General features: G+C 37.7%; 1 protein-coding gene across 4 annotated transcripts in view; it reads right to left on the reverse strand.

Moving 5' to 3' along the window:
• The window catches only part of MFS18 (major facilitator superfamily transporter 18), a 299,997-nt gene that overhangs the window by 184,543 nt on the left and 98,660 nt on the right, over positions 1-16,794 (reverse strand). For all 4 annotated transcript variants that reach the window (XM_090373372.1, XM_090373373.1, XM_090373374.1 and 1 more), the window contains one exon: positions 13,752-13,851. In XM_090373372.1, the coding sequence (XP_090229498.1) occupies positions 13,752-13,851 (100 nt within the window). The remainder of the gene's footprint in view (positions 1-13,751; positions 13,852-16,794) is intronic.

A 16,794-nucleotide genomic window follows, 5' to 3' on the forward strand; every position in this document is an offset into this window, starting at 1 on the left:
CTGGATTGGGTATGTAGGGTTGAACTTTACATTTTAAGTAACCAGCTTTTATAGTTATTGGCTGACTTGGCATTTTATATGTGAGTATAACTGTCTGAGTTGGAACACTTTCCATATTTTTTGGTGGGTACCACATTTTGATTCCTTAGTTTATGAATAATTTCATTCTCCAATACATTTAACAGATCCTATTCTGAAATAACCCATTTAGTTCAAGTTCAGGGTTGCATGTAGGGTAACTCTTGTGCAAATTCCAACAAAGGTACTTATCTTCAAGTCTATTGGCATGTCTTTTCAGTCATTTCCACTAGTAAATCTCCAGATCTTAGTTGCCAAACCATTTTTGAAGAGTCAGCCACAGTTTTAAGACATTTCTAAAACAAAAATGGAGAAAGCTTACTCTGAAAGGTTAGTTTGTAGAGGAGTGCAACACTGAAAAAAAAAGAGGGGATCACATGATCCATTCTTCCTTTTTTTGTCTCTTTGCATGGGACAGTTTAGGCCACTTTTGTCTGAGAAAACTGGATCAAAGGATCCAGAGATGAACTGTTTTGTTTTGTCCATTATTGTTCCTTTTAGCCCTGGGAAGATTGGCTTTCTTCTCCCAGGGTTCTGGTCCCATCATATGGAGGCAAGAGAGGCTGGTTGGTTGGTTGGTTGGTTGGTTTAATGGAAGTTTATTGGCACAAGGGCAACTAAGGCCAAATTGTGCCTGTCACAGTAATTCTGCAAATGATATATATATATATATATATATATTTTTTTTTTTTTTTTTTTTTTTTTTTTTTTTTTTTTTCCAGTCATATGTCAGATAAGTTCATATAAATGAATTTCTTTTAAAAAATTAAATAAATCGGAAAAATTTGCGTTATCACTGAGAATATGATTCATCTCTAATGAACTGTTTTGAGTTAAAACCGATTTAAAATTTGTTAGTCGAGCAGCATGATTGTAGGGACACTCGAGGAGAATGTGTTTCACTGTAAGTAGGGCAGAACAATGTCGACAGTGAGGAGGTTGATCCCCTGTTAACAAATGGAGGTGGGTCAGATGGGAATGGCCAATTCGTGTCCTTGCAAGGACAACCTCTTCTCGTCTGTTTAATCGTGAACTAGATTTCCAGTATTGTGGCTTTTGCTTTATTTGGAAAAGTTTCTTATGGGTCTGTTGCTGCCATACTGATGTCCATTTGTCAATACATAACTGTTTTATGATGAGTTTACAGTCCATATAAGGAATCGAGACAAGTGAAGACACTGGGTTGATTGGAATTTTTGCTGCTTTATCTGCTTTTTCATTTCCCTGGATTCCAGCATGCCCGGGAATCCAGCAGAATCTTACGTCTGTGTTATGCTCTGTGAGATTAATTAACTCTGCTCTGATTTCTTTCAGGATAGGGTGAGAGTTCGGACATTTATGTTGTAAAGAGGTTACTGCACTTAAGGAATCGGTATAGATTATTATCTCTTCATTAGACCTGTTTTTAATGTGTTCGATAGCCATTTTTATTGCATGAAGTTCAGCGGTGTAAATACTGCAACTTGGGAAAAGTTTTTGAGAGATTGTACAAGTGGGAAGAACTACTGCAGCGCCCACATCTGTATCAGATTTGGATCCATCAGTATATATTTGCAGACAGTGTTTGTTTGCTGATGCATGAGCTAAATGTAGTTGCTGTATATTTTCATTGTTCAGCGCCTGTTTTCCCCATTTTCGAAAAAAGTCATCACATAAAGTTTTAAAAGTGGACCATGGAGGCTCTATTTCTCCGGTATCTTGGTGGATATTGTCGAGTGGGACATTCCAATACTGAGCAACATAGTTCAATCTGATTCCAGCAGGTTTATTTTCATTTGGTTTATTCCTGTAGAAATTTATGAAAGACGGATTAAAGAGGTAAGGACAGATAGGATGTGAGGGCATACTCCGAAGTTTTGCAGCGTACGTTAGCAGCAGCATCTGTCTCCTTAAGGATAATGGAGGTTCATGTGCGTCAATATATAGACTATGCACTGGAGATGTTCGGAAGGCACCTAGAGCTATTCTAAGTGCATTGTGTTGAACGGTATTTAGGGACTGTAATGCTGACTTTCTAGCTGAGTCATATACAGGTGCACCATAGTCTAGTCTGGATCGGATTATGGTTTTATATAAGTGAAGAAGGGAGTATCGGTCAGCTCCCCAGGATATTGCAGAAAGAACTCTAAGGATATTCATTTTTTCCAAACAAATAGTTCGTACATGCTGTATGTGTTTCAGGAAGTTTAATTTCTTGTCCAATATTAAACCTAGGAATTTAATATTGTCACTGACTGGAATAGCATGATTTCCAAGGCGCAATTCAGGATCAGGGTGCAGTTTTTGTTTCTTGCAGAAGTGTATAGCAAAGGTTTTCTGAGGAGATAGTCGGTAGCCATTTTTTAACATCCATGATTGCGTTTTGTTTATTGACAGTTGGAGTTTCCTTTCAATGGAGAACATATTTTGCGAGTGACTGGATATAGTAAGATCGTCAGCATAAAGATAAGTCTCTACTGAATTCGGGATGGCTGTTGTTAGAGTGTGTATTCTAACTGCGAAGAGTGTGGCACTGAGGACTGACCCTTGTGGGACTCCTTCCTCCTGTATGCAGATTTTCAAGAGTGAACTTTGAAAACGAACCTGAAAGGTTCGATATTCGAGAAAGCTCTGAATTAATGATGGTAAATGCCCCCTTAGTCCTAGGGCATGTAAATCACGAAGGATGCCATGACGCCACGTGGTTTCAAAAGCTTTCTCTATATCTAAGCTCACCATGACCAAATGTTCGTTCTTTATGAATGCATTTCGCACATTTGCCTCAGCCTTAATCATAAGATCTAGGGTAGACCTGTTTTTACGAAATCCAAACTGATCGTTGTTCATAGTAGTTTGAGTTTCAAGATACCAGGTGAGGCGACTGTGTACCATTTTTTCCAGAGTCTTACCCAGACAGCTAGTAAGTGAGATTGGTCTATAATTATGCGGGTCTGATTGGTCTTTTCCTGGTTTTGGAATGGGTAGAACAACAGAATGTCTCCAGGAAATAGGAAAATAATTTGCAACAAATATTCGATTGAAAAGTTTTAGGAGGGAGTAACATGTGTCCTCATTTAGATTCTTTAACATTAGGTAATATATGCCGTCTGGACCAGGTGCACTATTGGCTGAATTTTTTAAGGATTCTTCTAATTCATACATGGTTAATGGTTTATTGTAAGAGAGGGCTGACTTCGTTCCGAAATTTATTTTATATTTTTCAGTTATTGTTTTGGCTTTTAGGAAAGTTTGATCATATGCGGTTGAGGCAGAATGGTGAGCAAAAGATTCCGCAAGGATGTTTGCAATATCCTCTGGAAGGGTTATCTCCTGTCCTTTATAGACAATGATTGGGGAAGGAATTGATGGAAACTTACCAGTAAGGCATCTTATTTTCCGCCAGATTAGTCCTGCACTTCTGTCTTTAGTGACAGATGAAGCAAAACGAATCCAAGATTCCTTTTTTGCTTTTCGCCGGGTGTAGCGGGCATGGGCTTTTAGTTTCTTGTATATAATGAGATTAGCAGTGGTTGGATTTTTTCGAAACTGATTCCACGCCTTGTTCTTCTCTCTCTTAGCAGTGTTACATGCAGAGTTCCACCAATAGTTTTTGTGTTTTGATCCTTTATTTGAAGTTTGAGGAATGGTAGTAGCAGCAGCTGTCAATATTTGTTCTGTGATGTGTTTAACGGTGTTATCTACGGAGTGACATTGTATAATATCATCCTCTAGTGTAATACTGGATGCGTATTTATTCCAGTCAGCTTTTGAGAATTTCCATTTAGGTCGACTGCTTACTGGTAAGTTTCTCCTTGTACAGAGCTTACAGATTATAGGAAAATGATCACTATTTAATGGGTTCTCTGAGACTCTCCAATCGAAGTCTGGAAATAATGTGGGTGAGCATATTGACAGGTCTATAGCAGAGGTTGAGCCTGTTGGAAAATGAACATAGGTGTGGGAGCCTGTGTTAAGCAGAGTGAGATTATTCTTCACAAGAAAAGCCTCTATCGTGCGTCCCCGGTTGTCTGTCTGCAAAGATCCCCATAACTGGTGATGCGCATTAAAATTGCCCAATATGCAGAAAGGGGAGGGTAGTTGTAGGATAAGGTCATTTAGTTCAGTTATCGAGTAGTTCTGATTTGGCGAGATATATATTGATACAAGTGTAAGCGTTGAACCAAGAGCAAGGCGTACTGCAACAACTTCTAATGTGGTTTGTAGGGGAATACGTCTGGAAGGGATTTTCCTGTCAATCAGTATAGCTACACTACCATGTGGAGAGATCCTGTCATGCCTGAATATTGTATAGCCTTTAACTGAAAGTGTCACTTGCGGAGAAAGATTCGTTTCTTGTAGACAGATGCCTACTGGATGATGCTGATTTATCAAATCGTGAATATCGTCTATGTTGCTACGGAGGCCTCTACAATTCCATTGAATCAATTGATCCATTATTTAGTTTTTGAAGTATGTGTTTCTGACTGTTTTTTTAGAGCCAATCTGTTTATGGCGATCCAGTTTTATTTTATCTTTTCTCGGGAAAGTGGGTCGTGCAGTATCCATGTCTTCTTCAGCGTGTATTTCTAAAACGGTTTCATCATTATGTGTTTTGTCATCGGTTTCCATATCTTTGTTTTTTTTGTTATTTGGTTTTTAGGAGCATTAGCAACTAAGGCCATATTGCTCGGGGATATGCGGTGGTCATTCCTTGACCTTTCCGCATCCTCCATATTTGGTGGTGACGGGCTCGAACCCCGGTCTAATCAAGAAGCGTGTGCTACGCACTACTGCTCCTTCCCACCTGGCTACGGAGGCGCCTGGTTTCCATATCTGCGGTTAGAGTATTTTGCAGTTTAAGATTTCTTAGACTTTCAGTATCTGAACTTGATGGAGTACTAGTTGGTGGTACGGTGACTGGGGTATTATTTGCTTGGTCTTTTACTTGTTCTTTAGGGGACTCCTGCGGATTCGCTAGAACAGCCCGAGCCCAGGCGGAAATGGATGTAGCTGGAGGTATGGACACTTCAGTTTGGGTTCCTTCTGATTTGTATTTTTGCGTTGCAGCTGCATATGTAAGTTTCGGTACTGTGAGCAAAACTTGTTTCCTTGCTTCTTGGTAAGTCACTTTGTTTTCTATTTTGTATTTCTGTATCTTCTTTCCTGTTTTCCAGGTTTCACAAACTTTTGAGTAAGCTGGATGGCTACCGTTACAGTTTGGACATACTGGTGTTTGTGCTGGGCAGTCTGTCTGAGTGTGTTCCTTGGATCCACAGTTGGGGCACACTGAAACCCCTCTACACGCAGTTTGAGCATGGCCAAATTTTTGGCACTTGAAGCACCTGAGCGGATTTGGGATATAAGGTCGGATATGGCAGTTCAGATATCCAGCCTTAACTGTGGCAGGAAGGATTGGTGTTGAAAAGGTCAGTATAACACTGCGTGTCGGAACCAGTTCACCATCTTTCTTGATTTTAATTCGCTTGGCCTGTATAACCTTTTGGTCTTGTAGCTCTTGGACTAATTCCTCTTCAGTAACATTTAATAAGTCCCACTCAGAGAGCACACCTTTGGAGGAATTTAGGGTGGCATGTGGAGTTACTGTGACAGGAATATTCGCGAATTTTGGGATTCTTAGTAGGGCTTCAGAGTGCCTACTATTCATAGTCTCTATAAGTAGATCTCCGGAACGGAGTCTTTTCACCATTTTAGGTGGTCCGGCAGCATTCTCGAGACATTTCTGGATAAGAAATGGAGAAAGTGCACCTATTGGTTGACTTGTTTGGGAATGTATTATAAGAAACAGAGGTGATTCCTTTTTGGAAACTTCTGTTCTTTGTCTCTTAGGATGGGAGGTGTCAAAATCAGTTTGATCTGTCCTTGGACAGGTTGAGGCACGAGGCTCAACAGATGGATAACTATCTTTGTGATCCATGTCAGCTCCTTTTAGCCCCTGGCAGAGAGCCTTTTCTGCCAAGGTTTCCGGCCCCGCCACGGGGAGGCAGGAGCAGTGCCGCTAGAGTGACCAAGCGGTGTAAGTTAGTTTGTTAGTTTAAGGAAAGAAAAAGAAAGGTGGTTTTCCTTTCTGTAACTTACTTACAATTCGTAAGAGTAAGTTAACAATAAATAACTTTAAACGTAAGAAAAACTTTCCAAATTAACAAGAACTGTCGCAGTGAGAAAACTGCTTTGTAAATAGCTCAGAGAATCACTTGATCACAATAACGCTTGGCACGAGAGGCGCCAACAGTGTTAATAAGCTAATAAGTTGATGGAATCCTTCCTCTTGACTACACTTAAGGAAGCATAAATTCAAATTGAGGAGCGATGATTGCAGGATCAATGTGCTGATATTTTCCTCCAAGCCAGCAGATTACTGATTGTTAAAACAAACTGCCATCTCGCATTGTAGAAATGGGTAGTTCGAACAAATTCAAGGAAAAACTATATAAGCTATTAGAGGGGATAGACAGGTTATTTATTTTTTGGTTGACGCTGTGCAAGTCTGCTTTCTTGCATCACTGCCATTACTAATACTAAAGGCACAAGTTAATTGTATATACAAGAAGAAAGGTGCTATTTTCCACTTTTTTTTTAATTGTGGAAATTAGAAGACTAATTTCCACAATTAAAAAAAAAGTGGAAAATTGTGGAAAAAATTAGAAGACTAATTTTATATGCAATGAAATGCTTTATAAGATAAACACTTAAAAATCATTTGGAAAAGTTGTTTTAAAGTGTTTATGTTATACAGCATTATATAATTTATCTTATAAAGTTTTTTTTAATCTGTGTTTCAGTAAACAAGATATGCTAGAATCTAGGATCAAAAACAGAGTACTGAGACCTGAATTTCTCTGCCGTCCCATGGAAAATAGTTAAATACTCATTTATGAAAATTTAAATACCCTATACTACTATGAGCATCAGCTGCTAGTAGGAACATTTCTATCACTTTCCACAATCCTATCTCTCATCAAATAAACAGGTGGAAATTTCATTAATCACTATGAGTTTGACATAAGCAACACAAGTCATTTATCCCCACACACAACTAACAATTTCCTTAATCATTTAATTTCAGCTCAATAACACCCAAAAATACTCTTTCTTGTTTAAGTGTGTTCAATCTTTATAACAGATATACTTTCCACCACTAAGTGCAGACTAGGAAGAGAAAAATTTCACATCCATAACATTTCTTAATTTTACCAGTTTAAAGTTCAGAAAAAGGTTTATGCCTGAGCAAAATAGCTGAACCCTTCCATTATAAGATGCCCACTATCAAAATTTCAGATATAAGTTTGCCATTAACTTTAAACAGAAATATGGATATAGTAAAGTTGGCAGAATAAATTAAAAAATATATTGAAAGTGTGGTGCAAAATCCATGCTAAGATACTCTATCTCTTTCTACTAATCCAGAATTTATCAGAATTCTAAACTATGAATACGTAACAGGCATTTTTAGAGTATTTCATATCTGCAATATTTTTTAATTCTTCAGCTGTTGGTCTACCATTTCCTTCCTCTCCCCCCACTAAAAAAAATATATATATATATAAAATCTCTGTATTAATGTGAGCATACAAAACTGTGGACTGATTGTGTGCATGAACGTCATGAACATAATTATCTCCTCCCTACTAATGCTTCATGCTGTCAGCTTATTTCTGGCTACTTTTCTTTCATGCTTAGATGAGACACACCTTATCTATGGTGGCAGACAAAAAAACTGCATCACTTGTGAATTTTGCAAATAGTGTGTTTTGCACTGCATTGTGGGTTGCAGAAATGTTCAAAATGCATTTGTCAGATGGGATATACGCTGGTGTTCAAAGAAAGTGCATCACCTAGGAATTTCACATTTCTAACCCTTTTTCGCGATGGTATGATACATTAATGACTAGCATCACAAATAGAAATATAAACAAAAGATATTTATCAATAGTTAGGGCAAAGCTAAGTAATATTTGACAGGAGCTCTCAAAATATTCCAAAATGAGCTTATGTAATCTTTATACAACAGTTTTGCTAAACACAACAATTATGGCTGAAATGTTATCAGAAGCCCTCAATTTGCTTCAGTTTATCATTTTTAATGGAAAACAAAATGAAAAGTTTGCCAGGTGCAAACGCATATTTAGTTGAACCGCCTCTGGCCTTGATGACAGCAGCACACCATCAAGACATTGACAAGATTAATTTCTGAAGAGAATCAACTGATAGTTTGGGGGTTTCAAACACGAATATGGCTTCCTAAAGATCTTTGGTTTCTTTCTGGCAACTGTAGATTCCACATGATGCCAACAGTTCTCTACAGGATTAAGATCTGCACTGTTTCCTGACCAGCTAAGAGTTGTAATGGACTGTTCTTCCAACCATTTTTTTTCACCTGTAACAAATGTAAATACAGTCAGTCCTCGTATAACACGTGTTTACACTACACAAATTCGATCATACACAATTTATAAATAGGGGAACGATATCTTATATAGCAGGAACCAAATTCGCTTATGCACGATTCGCCTTTGTGTTTACAAGAAATGGCAGTCGAACGCAGAATCACCCCAACTGAACACAACACGACAGGAATGAAGAGAAGATTCTGAAAATGTATTTATGTTTTTTATATCAGTGAAGGGAAACACATTTCACCATAATAATATAAAAACCAACACAATTCCAGCTATCGGTATAATTGCAAATGCAATTAGATCGGGTTTACTACCAGTTTATAACAGATTCCACTAGCAGAAACGCAACCGGTAATTGTTTTTATTGTTTTATGGTAGTAACCCCCTAGAAATGTGCTTTAGTAAAATGTGAGGTGTTAATAGTGTATCTCTGCCTTTACGGTGTTGTTTATTCAGTTGCTACACCTGCGCAGCTTTGTTATGTGTATCAAGCGTGCCTCCTCATTTTGTAATTGTGCTTTATTCCCTAAAAAATGAGTAAAATACTTAAAAGGTGAAAAGGAAGTGTCCTGGTGAAGACACTCCAGATTCAGAGAGAAAAAGAAAAGAATATCGATAAACAGATGCGGACTGGGTCAAAAGTTCAAAAGTTTTATGGCCAAAATCACAACAGCCTCCGGCCCACCGGCGTTTCCCTGGTAAGGCTTATGGCCAGTCCGTCTCTGTCGATAGAGAAAAAACATGAAATTGCGAAATGCTTTGAGCGAAATGAAAGACTATGTGATATTGCACGTGCTACAGACCTAAATGAGGCAATGCCAAGAATTACAAAGAAGGCAGAGAAAATAAAAACAACTTTCATAGCAGGAACAACTCAAAGTGTAATTAAAATCCGTTAGATTAAGACACAAAGAATTGGAAGAGATGGAACGGCTGTCATCTGATTGGATAGAAAATCAAACAAAAAACAAATCTGCTTACGATAGAAGCAAAAGCATTAGATATATTTTATTACGTAATAGTCGTAATAAAATACTTACGTATTTTATTATGATTATTTATTGTGTTTGGTAATGTTTTGGTTACAAATGTGTGTTCAATCTTGGGTGGTCGGCACCTAACCCTATTTTCCCCATAGGGCCTGTTGTTTATATTGCACAATTTTGCATTGCACGAGGGTTTCTAGGAACACAACTATCGTGCTATACGTGGACTGACTGTACATTACTGTTGAACTTCTAATGCAGAAATGAAGCTAAAGTAACTACAGAAGTGCCTACTTACACTTTTCGCCCTGAAAGATGCAGTTACTTGGCAAGTTGAAATGGTCTCTAATGGTTGGCAGCAGTTTGCCTACCAATATAGCCACGTATCCACTGGCATTTACGGAACCTTTTATAAACTGCAGGTGACCTACTCCGCAATATGAAATGCCCATATCATTTGGCTGGTAGGGAATTTCACTGTAGACAAGACACAGTCTGGATGGTATTCTTCACCATGTCTACGGCAAATCGTTTTTCCCCATCAGAGCCAATGCAAGTTGAATTTCTTCTCATCCGAGAAAATAACTGACTTCCACTGCTTGGGGGTCCATTTGACATGCTCCTTGCACCAAATTAATCGAGCCATTTTCATGTTTTGTGTGAGAAGGGGCTTCTTCTTAGGACAATGGGCTACAAGTCCATTTTTGAAGAGGCGTCTTCTGAACATTACAGCACTTGCTACCACTCCTGTATGTTTTTCCCATTCTCTTTTCAGCTCAGACGAAGAAACTTTATGGTTTTTAGGCATAAGTGCTTCCAAGTCCAACTCTGTTTTGGTGTATAGACTCGTTTTGTCCAGTTCCTTTTTTCCTATCAGCAGAACCAATATTCTTGAGTTTAGAAAGAAATCTCACTGTCAACTGATTACAAGAGACTCTAAGCAATATGACGGGAAGAACATCCTTCCTCACGTAAAGCAAAAATAGCACTCTTTCTTTGTGGCGTCAACTGCAAATAACTTGCCATCCTGACATACGCAAGGAATGACTGCAACTCTTGCAGAGTGTGCTTATATAGCTGAAAGTAACAGCTGATGCAATATTACGTCATCACCTATGTGTGTCAATCTTATCTGATGCAATCTGTAAGAAATTTAGCCATATACTTACGTTATTCGGATGACAATTACAATTTTAAGGAGTGATGCACTTTCTTTGAACACCAGTGTATATCTGTGTGAATGAAATCCAATAAAAAGACTCCACCTGGTATATCTAATTGCCATTAATATCTTCCCAAAGGGTAAAATTCATAATTAATGGAAATATGAGAAATCGTGCAAATGGCAATCATGACAATCAAACATACATTTTATTGCATTCACGTGCACAAAATGAAATGGTAAATTAACGTAATAGTATTATGTACTGTAAATCAGCAAAATAAGACCTCAATATTTTGTTGTTGTTCCTCAAGCTGCAATTACAGCCTTGCAACAATCTGGCATAGAGTTAATCAACTTCTGGATATACGGTTGCCCAATTTCATGGTACCACACCCTTACAATGCTCTCCTGCAGTTGAATCTTACTTGTTGGCTTCTGATGAGAAAAAAAATTTAGATGACATTATGCACCAGCAATTTTCAATAGAGCTCAAATCTAGACTGTTCCCGGGCCAGTCCAACACTGTAATGCCTGCACCTTAAGGGAGAAAAAATTAGGGAAAACAAACTCGTCATTAAATCTAAATAGCATAAATCTTCCCAATTTTGCTGTGTGGAAAGGTACTGAGTCCTGTTGAAAAATGCAGTTTTGGTTAGTTTGTTTGTTATTTGGTTTTTAGGAGCATTAGCAACTAAGGCCATATTGCTCCGGGGATATGCGGTGGTCATTCCCTGACCTTTCCGCATCCTCCATATTTGGTGGTCATGGGCTCAAACTCCGGTCTACTCAAGAAGCGGGCTATGCACTGCTGCTCCTGCCCACCTGGCTACAGAGGCACCACTGCAGTTTTGGACTTGGACGTCTATTCTATGTGGTGATCCCTAATAATGGGTTTCAGGCACTCCTCGAAGATAGCAGTGTAGGTTTCTGCATTCACCGTTCTGTTAATAAACTTAATTCGCCCCTCCCCTTTGCTTGTTATGCATCCCCCAGACCATCTGACCAGCAAGGAACTTTACATTCGGTGTTATGCAGTCAGGATGGTATGACTCCGATTTTCGCCTATATCACTTCCCATCCGAGCCATGCAGGTTGAATTTCGATTTGTCAGAAAAGATGGTGTCCCATTGCTCTTTTGTCCGTGAAACAACAAACGAGGAAGAAGACCACATTCCGAAAGCCATCTTTGGATAGTTCATTTCAACACCATCTCAAAGTCCAGTTTCAGATCAGGAGCTGTTTGTTGTTATTTGGATTTTTTAGGAGCATTAGCAACTAAGGCCATATTGCTCCGGGGATATGCGGTGGTCATTCCCTGACCTTTCCGCATCCTCCGTATTTGGTGGTCATGGGCTCAAACCACTGCTGCTCCTGCCCACCTGGCTACGGAGGTGCCAGATCAGGAGCACTAGCATGGTGATTACGAAGGCATAGCCATTTCAAATATTGATCTTTGGAAGGTGTAGTCATTCTCTTACGGCCTGATCCAAGTCTTCTCTTCACTTTACCAGTTTCACGCTTTAATTCCAACACCTGGGATACTGTTGACTGGTGGTAGCCTGTTTTATCGGCGATAGCTCTCGTAGAAAGCACTCCCTGGGACAGAGCAACAGCTACACTTTTTTTCTTAGTGTCAACTGAACATATGGAGCCATGCTTACACCTCCAAAAACAGGGTACTAATGAGCATGTATACCCTTCCAATGCTGTTTTTATAGAAACGGCTGATGCAATACCTTGCAATTACTGTCTGATGTAATAGAAACATTATCTGAAGCAATACCTTTGCTTTGTGACAAACAAAATGACTCTAATCAAACAACATCTTATACGTTTCGCTACAAATGTTACTTTTTTATGGTGATGCAGTTTTTTTGTCTGCCACTATATAGTTGCTCCACATGACTCAATGAGCTAGACATGAGCCATACTCAGCAATCCTGATGGCATACAGTGAACAGTATTATACACAACTCATATCTGTAGATCAGATTGTTAAACAGCATGTGCAAAGGGTAAATACCTGCATCAATGTTAACCTGTGACCCATTCCCAGTACGAGATGTCTCACCTGCATCCCCTAACACTGTACTCCATTAAATGGAATCCTCTCTTCCAGCATATTTCTCTATCCTCCTCAATCACGCTATCTCCCCTCTTTGTTTCCTTACTATATTCTCCCATTGCAAACCTAAATTTGGGTGGAAGACTAAAAAACTGTTTAATTTTGTACACAAAATGGCTCGGGTCCCCCGAATGGAATCCTCTCTTCCAGCATATTTCTCTATCCTCCTCAATCACGCTATCTCCCCTCTTTGTTTCCTTACTATATTCTCCCATTGCAAACCTAAATTTTGGTGGAAGACTAAAAAACTGTTTAATTTTGTACACAAAATGGCTCGGGTCCCCCGAATGGAATCCTCTCTTCCAGCATATTTCTCTATCCTCCTCAATCACGCTATCTCCCCTCTTTGTTTCCTTACTATATTCTCCCATTGCAAACCTAAATTTTGGTGGAAGACTAAAAAACTGTTTAATTTTGTACACAAAATGGCTCGGGTCCCCCCGTCAACCAGCAGATTTTCGGGTGGCTTTAGCTGGCTGGTTGATAAAGAGACCAGCTATACAAGAAAACAACACATCACTAAGTATACAATCCAACTCACACAACATCCACGACCTGCTCTGCAGACAACGGTAGTGTCTAAGGGTTCCCTCAAAAACACAAGGTGTTTTTGAGGGAATCCTTAGGTACTGCCACAAAAATATTACACATATCATTTCTAGAGGTATAATGAGAGAAATGAGTTTTAGTGTGGGAACTATTTTTATAATAATAAAATGAGTAGCACATTCTTCAGTTGTTAGTCATTTCAGATTAGAGAGATTGGTAGCAAAGCATAATTTTTATCAAATCTACCATCTGGACTTCTTTATTTATAGGTGTCCTTACATAAAAAAAAAATGCATTTCACAGATTGTTGCATGTAATAATAGATGTCACCTTAAAATTTAAATTCAAGAGCTAAAACATTTTAATTCACTTTGTTGGTAGTAATTTTCTAATTTTTAACAATCTTTACACTTGTTTATTGGAAAAAAGTAACTTAAACAATTTTATCTCACCCAACTGCTGGTCCTGATGTAACAACACTAGTAAAAAATGTCTTTTCTGAAGAACGCAAGTTGTTAGCAACTATACTAGCAATGGCTGGAAAGTGTACACCTGAAAATGAAAATCTTTCATTTCATTTATTGAAGCAAAGCAAATTTAGTATATTATGAGTGAACACTAAACAGGCTGCTATAAGGATTAATTACTATTATATATTTAATCACAATTAATTTCTCATTTTATAGTGACCACCAAATTTAACAGCTGTAAAAGTGTAACAAGTGGGCTTCCCACTGTAAGCCTAACCATGCATTAATCTAATGATGTTTTTGTTAATATATATTTTAGACTCAAAGAATGGCAGCTTTTGAAGCACAAAAAAAAAAAAAAAAAAAAAAAAAAAAATCAAGCAATTGCTTGGAACATAATTTCCAGAGACCTTGAGCCATGGCAAAAATATAATTCATACACATACGAAACAATTTTATAATAAATAAGGAACCACTTTTATAAAAATACAGTACAGTGAATGGTATCATGTCACTCCACCCACACTGGTTCTTAATACATTCTTCTGAAATGTTGCTGTATTACTGTTGTTTATAAACACAGCAATCTAAAAAATCATTTAGTGTTCAGTGAATGCATTACATGAGATGACTGCCTCATGTAAGAAAAACTTGTAAGTTCTCAATCCATAATTTTCAATGCATTACTAATCTTCCTCTGGAATAACAACCAGCAATCCAATGACTATCTAACAAACTTCCCCACACCATAAATTAATTACTGTCACTTCAAGGCATTGCAAGGTGTTCAAACACAATAACAACATTAAGGGCACTGAGATAAACCTCCACCCTAACATTCAAGAAGAAGAAGGAAAAATGTGTTTCTTATTCATTCTTACAATTTTTTAAATTACTAATACAGGAACTCTCCGACTTACGTAAGGGTTGCGCTCTGCGAAAGGCTACGCAAGTCAAAATTTCCCTAAATAAGAATTTAGGGAAATTCCACACTCGCAACTATGCAAGCTGAATTTGATAGAAGCAAAAGAGAAATATTCCTAAATTCTTATTTAGGGAAATTCTGACTTGCGTAGCCTTTCGCAGAACGTGAAACATTAAAGTATGTGGTGACGGCGCTGCGAAGGTTGAGAGCTGTGGAGATTTAGAGGTAGTTTTTTCCAACACATCACAAAATTTCTCTGCAGCTGCAGAATCGGCAGTGGCGACTTCACCACATACTTTAATGTTTTGGAAACCAGCGTGAACCTATTAAACCATCTGTTGCTTGCCACGAACTTGGCTTGGGGTTTGCCGCCCTTATCGTTACCTTCATAAATACTTCTTGCTTGAATGTCCATTAGGGGCACTTGCTTCTGAATCTGATTTTCCATCCATATTATTAAATAGCTTTTTCATCTTCATTATAGCACCTGAACGCTGTTTTGTGATCACTGTTGGGGCAGACTGGCCCCGGCGTGAAATATGTTGATCCTTTAACATGTTCTTTTATATGCGCACTGTCCCTTAAAATAGTATTCACTGTTGAAGCAGCGAGACCTAATTCCATGCAATAGATGACAACCTTTGTCCTGTTTCATACTTCTTAATTAATCATCTTCATTTCTAAATCAATTTTGTTTCGTTTCATTTCCTAGCAATGCCAGCACTTTCACTTTCCATTGGTCACTTTCCCTTCATCATTGTAATAAGTAAATAGGTAAAAAAACATATAGATAATAATCATTGTTTTTTTACTTATAGATAATAAGTAAAAAAACAATGATCAATGAAGAGAAGATTCTGAAAATTTATTTACATTTTTTATACAATTGAAGATTTCAGTGAAAGGGGAACACATTTCACCATAATAACTTAAAAACCTCCAACAATTCCAGTTATCGGGATTATTGCAAATGCAATAAGATTGAGTTTATTACCCATTTATAACAGGTTGCGCTAACAGAAAAGCCCAATAAACCGGAAAGTGCAAATGCAAATTGTTTTTATTATTTTATTTATAGTAGTGACCTCCAGAAATGTGTTTTAGAAAAATATCACAAAGCCGTTCAAAATTGATTCTTATAACATGAACATATGATAACGATGAAAGTGTAGTGCAATTTCCATTATAAAAATGACCTTTTGGAGAGATAAACAGCTTAGTTATATAACGAAAATTTCAACTTCCAAGGCCTTGGAACAAATTACCAAAAAAAAAAGTGTTATTGCGTTCACATTACAATGTTTTCCCAATACCTCCATTTATTTTTATAGATGCAAAGTATGTTTCCACGATTTTTTTAAGTTTGCAGAAGCCGGCAAAAACTTAAATAAAATCAAATTTGCATAAGTCGGGGAGTTCCTGTACTAGTATTAGCAGGGGCAAATGATGAAAGGAAACAGGCTTATACAACAATGGTCAAAAAAGAAAAAAAAACCTAATCACCTCTAATAGTCTGTTCTAATCCTTCCTTAAATTCATTCAAACTACCCACTTCCACAACACTAGATGGTAGTATGTTCCAATGATCAATAAATCTCTGGTTGAAAGCAAATTTTCTCACATCCATCCTACAGCCATTTTTTTTAATTTAAGTTTTTTATGTTCCCTTATGCGTGTTATAACCGTATTGTTTTCTGCTATGTTTCATTTCAATTTTCATTATGCTTACATGGGTTGAATAGGCTTTTCTGCCTGGGGACATAAACCTAACCACCATTCAAAACTCTTTCTAGGGGAATATGCTTTGCAATATCTGAACAAATAGTTCAGATATTGCAAATTTGAGCAAGTTTCTAGACACGACTCATTCATAAGCTAGGGAGTTATTAGAAAATGGAGGAAAGAAGTTTTCTGTAATGAAAACTACACAAAATAAAAAAAACTTTCTGTTTACTGAGGCAGTTCATTAAACAGCAGCATGCTTTCCAGAGACAGAATAGAAGGTAAAGTGTACTTCTCATTAAAAAAGGAGCATGCTTTGCCTTCACAAAAAGTTGCCTCAGTATTGCAAATAAACTCTGAATAACAAATTTAATGAAA

Source organism: Mastigoproctus giganteus, chromosome 5, assembly GCF_048544385.1.
Source record: "Mastigoproctus giganteus isolate SK-2022 chromosome 5, ASM4854438v1, whole genome shotgun sequence".
In the NCBI taxonomy this organism is placed as follows: domain Eukaryota; kingdom Metazoa; phylum Arthropoda; class Arachnida; order Uropygi; family Thelyphonidae; genus Mastigoproctus; species Mastigoproctus giganteus.